The sequence below is a fragment of the Hippocampus guttulatus genome, chromosome 18 (genome assembly GCF_054856545.1).
Source record: "Hippocampus guttulatus isolate MCC_2025c chromosome 18, RoL_Hgut_1.0, whole genome shotgun sequence".
In the NCBI taxonomy this organism is placed as follows: Eukaryota; Metazoa; Chordata; class Actinopteri; order Syngnathiformes; family Syngnathidae; genus Hippocampus; species Hippocampus guttulatus.
In genome coordinates, this window is record NC_141278.1 from 4,621,395 (window position 1) to 4,625,959 (window position 4,565).

Below are 4,565 nucleotides of genomic sequence, written 5' to 3' on the forward strand. Positions count from 1 at the left end.
TGGAAGAAAATGCCCAAATCTTAGCTCCGTGCAACAAGTTGGGCCTGTAATTTCTACTGTCCCTCAGTCATTCGGGTTTTTTTTCCCCCTCCCTTGAGTTTCCTGGTGACGTCAAACGCCGTTCAGACGGCCCAAATCATATATTTGCTGAAACGACGAATCCAGAAAGGTTTATACTGTATCTTGCAATCACACTGCCTGTTATGCATCGAGGCCAATTTACTCATCTGGGATAAGGTCTATTGCAGGAACCAACTGTATTTCATCTGATACATTTGTCTATATTTCACTTGTGCAACGTGAGCTAAATCACTGCAACCCCCTAAAATAAATATATATTTTTAAATTCCATAATAGACTTCAGTTTATTTTTCATCTACAGCACGAGCCTGTAGAATTTTAACCATAAAAATGAGAACAGTTGGATTGTGTAATATGAAATAATTCTTCAGACGATAACAGTGCTCTTGAACTAAAAAAAAAAATCTCTGAAGTTTCTAAAAACTCTTTCTGACAAAATTATACACATTTTACACTTGAAAATCGAATCGAATCAATCTCTCGTAAAGTGAACAAAAAAGTGTAACTATGACTCGCCGTTGTAGTTTTTCAAAAGGGGGAAAGGGCTTGAACAGATTTTTAATATAACGCCAAAAACAAAACAAAACAAAAAAAAACGATTTGGAGCATGCAGGTTCGTAAGGATCCAATAGCATCATATTTGTAGAGAAATATACTGAAAATGCTTCTAATATCTTTTAATGTGATTATTTTTGCGCTGATCTTATGAACGATACTAATTTTTTTTTTTCAAATGGAGATTACTGTCTATCAGTACGCAGCAACCTACAGGGCTCCGTGAACTTTCAGTGTACTTGCTAGTGATTAAATACAGCGCCTTACATTAAAGGTCACGACAGCATTTACAAAACAAAGCCAAGAAAGAGCTCAGGTTCGAGTTAAAAAGTCAAACAAGATGAGCGAAAGCGTCAGAACCAACAGAGTTGAGCCATCGGTTGTAAACACACCAGACACACATTGAAGCGACGCGTTTACCCCTTTCCCTTCTTTCCCACCATTGTCACACGTATTTGCCAACAAAACACCCCCGAAAAGATCTCCAAATCATAAAAAACAAAACGCATTTCTTTGGATTCGACTGCAGAGTCTCCGACCAAAAAAAAAAAAGGTGCGCTTGATTCAAACGCCGCCGAGAGACATTGGAACGAGTCGTTGAGAATGAGCGAAGGTGCCTAAAACAAAATGATAGTAAAAGTTAATGTCCTTCAATAGCTTTCATTAGGACAGGAATTCTCACCCTCCTTCCGTTCTTTTCAAGCAACTCAGACGCTCCCTTCAAAGCCCTCAATGGCCCTCAAGCCGGACGGCGAGACAGCAACTTTCAACTTGACCTTGGCCTCCAGTGGCGTCCACCTCCCTCCCGTAATTAGCCCGAGTCACAATACCCCCCCCCTTAAGATAATAATCGGGCGCAATTTACACGTTGATGGCGTCTGAAAGCTTCATTTTTTTTCCTCCCTTGTCGATTTGAAGGACGTCCATGTTGAGGAAAATACGCACCAAACGTAAACATGAGCGACATTTTATAAAGGCTTGTTTGCTACATTGCACCGTTTGCTAGCCGCTATAGATCGTTATTGTCATCCTCCCCTTATGAATTTAATTCTGAAATACATATTTCAATGTGTTTTAAATGGTGATTAGGAGTCGTGCACTTTGCTTCTTCCGGTTGCTCATGCATATAGGGAAAGAATGCATGGCGGTTGTGCACGCATGTTGAAACTGGAGCTGAATGGGGGCATGGTTTGGAGTTGACTTTATACCCCAACCTATCAAGTCAATGCTGTTTTGTGCCATAGCCTCGATTAAAAAATAATGTCCCCCTTTTTCTGTATGTTTTGGTCATTCAGATTGCGTTTGGGGTGAATACGTGGCATATGAGCATGGATCCTGCCGTTAATATGCGCGTAATCGACCATGTTATCTCCCCTTGAGTGTACTTTGTGCACCATTAAAGCAGACGTTTTGAAGCGGATCTCCCATTGAAGAAAATTGTGATGTTGAGTCGTCGGCTTGGTTCTTGAGTTATTTCTGACGTTTCGCTGCAACAAAATTTGGCGCAAAATATTCGCTCCGTGGCTGACTCGGATCAATTTACGTCTTCGCATATTCCTCCATTTAATTATGCCAAGTGGGGATGTTTACCGTCCCTCCTTTCGCAGACCCGGTCACGTGTCACCGTGTCGACCAATGATAACGCGACGTCGGGCGCCCCGGCCGCGCGTCACCGTTTTACGCTCTGGGAACCAGGATGGATCTTTTTTCACTCCGTGGGCTTTTTCGAAAAGAGCCAGAAGCTTCAATGTTGGACGGCGTGCTATGACAACGTCACTGCTGCTCCGTCCTCCTCGCTGCTGGCTCGACCCGTCGGTGATGTTCCTCTACGACAACGGCGGCGGTTCTGATGAAGTGAGCAAGAACATGGAGGGTTTCGCGGGTGGTAACTTCGCGGCGAACCAGTGCAGGAATCTGATGGCGCACCCGGCCTCCCTGGCACCGAGCACGGCGTACCCGTCCGGCGACGTGCCCGCAACCGGCGTGGGCGAGCCGGCGAAGCAATGCAGCCCTTGCTCGGCCTCGCAGAATTCCTCCAGCGCCTCCCTGCCTTACGGCTACTTTGGCAGCGGCTACTACCCGTGCAGAATGTCGCACCACGGCGGAATCAAGTCGTGCGGGGCGCAGCCCCCCTCCGCCTACGGGGAGAAATACATGGACACGTCGGCCCCTGGGGACGACTTCGCCTCCCGGGCTAAAGAATTCGCCTTCTACCCCACGTATCCGTCAGGTCCCTACCAACCTGTGCCTAGTTACCTGGACGTACCCGTTCTGCCCACTCTCGGTGCGCCTTCGGAGGCCAGACATGAGCCATTATTGCCCGTGGAGAGCTACCAGCCGTGGAGCTTGGCCGCCAACGGCTGGAACAGTCAAGTTTACTGCGGCAAGGAGCAACCTCAGTCGGGACACATGTGGAAGTCCCCCCTTTCAGGTAGGCAAGCTTGAATCGGCATTTTTTTTTCTTTCTTTGGACTTTTTTGGGTCGTATATAGGCAAGCTACCATGTTACAGCTAATGAACGTATTGATCTTGATTTTATTTTATTTTTTACACGCAACCCTTAAAGCTGCTCGGGGGAAAATACCACAATTTTGTTCAATTTGACCCAATTTTGGATTGTTTTGTGAAAATAGACCCATTTTTATGGGGTTGTTTTGTACAGGGGAGTTGGGTCGGTCCAATATTTGACCAAAAACGGGGTTGTTTTTCCACCCATTGCTTTTAAGCGGGTATTTACTGCGATCAAAGTTCATTTTGCATGCTTTAATTCGTCACGGTTTTTGTATAATAGTATTTGTTGTTATCTATGGGAAAGACACTCATTTTTTTTCCCTACGCAAATTGTCCCGTTGTGCACGTTGCACTTGTTGACGCTCTCTCGTCCCCGCAGACGCGGCGTCCCACGCAGGCGGCGACCCCGGCTCGTACAGGCGTGGGAGGAAGAAGCGAGTCCCGTACACCAAGGTGCAACTGAAGGAACTGGAGCGGGAATACGCTGCCAATAAATTTATCACGAAGGACAAACGGAGAAGGATATCTGCTCAGACCAACCTGTCCGAACGGCAGGTTACAATTTGGTTTCAGAACAGACGCGTTAAGGAGAAGAAGGTTGTCAACAAATTGAAACCAATCACCTAAGTTCCCCCACACCACCACCACCACCTTCCTTCACGTATATATACACACACACAAAGATTCACACGCAATGGACTGATTTGGAACAGCCATAATTTGTCGGTTGATGACGTCCTGGAGCTTTTTGGAGCAAAAGCAAAAAATAAAACAAAACAGCTGCTTCTTTGTTGTCCAACGAGGAAAAAAAAATACTGAACTGCCGTATTTGTGACGTTTTTTTTTTTTTTTTGCTCACTCTCGTAGAATGGTGCACAACGAGCTTCCACCTTTTTATCTGCAACTTTTAACGAGAGTGATAAATGCGAAGATCCGTGGGGAAACGACGGTATTTCGGATTTGGACCTTGGGAATGTTAAATATTAATCTCCCTAATGGCTTTTTCCTTTTTGTTTTTTAAATGTTATTTTATTGATCTTACTCACATGTTTAGCTTGTCGTGCTTGTTGGAACGCGTGTCCTCGTTCATGGTGCAATTCTCTAATGCTCAGATAATCTTCCGGGATATATGTTGATGTCGTGCATTTATCTTTCATAATGTGTGACTTACCATGTGGTTGTATATAAAGAAAATTATAGCATGACGTCAAGTTTGTGTGTCCGTGCCAATAAACTGTGTATTTGGTTAATATGCATCCCAAATAGTTGAAAACAGACTATTTAATATCTAGAACTATATAGTTATTTAATATGCTTTTTGGGTCTTTTTTTTTCCTCGAACGAATGTTTATTTTCGGGCTATTACTGCATTATTTTAATTTACTGGTCAATAATTTCCCCGCAACTTCACCTTGAAC

The 4,565-nt window shown here is 44.4% G+C and overlaps 1 protein-coding gene across 1 annotated transcript; it reads left to right on the forward strand.

Annotated features, from left to right (window-relative positions):
• Window positions 1–2,358: 2,358 nt before the first annotated feature.
• On the forward strand, window positions 2,359–4,352 carry hoxa13a (homeobox A13a). The gene is made up of 2 exons (XM_086136771.1): window positions 2,359–3,067; window positions 3,527–4,352. Exons 1-2 carry the CDS (start codon window positions 2,401–2,403, stop codon window positions 3,772–3,774), a joined length of 915 nt encoding a protein of 304 aa, XP_085992897.1. The 5' UTR covers window positions 2,359–2,400; the 3' UTR covers window positions 3,775–4,352.
• The last annotated feature ends 213 nt before the right edge of the window (window positions 4,353–4,565 follow it).

Bases quoted from the DNA above. Each gene is read 5' to 3' on its own strand.
- hoxa13a (XM_086136771.1), top strand. From the start codon at position 2,401: ATGACAACGTCACTGCTGCTCCGTCCTCCTCGCTGCTGGCTCGACCCG. The intron at 3,068-3,526 runs GTAGGCAAGCTT...TCGTCCCCGCAG, and splicing joins GTGGAAGTCCCCCCTTTCAG to ACGCGGCGTCCCACGCAGGC.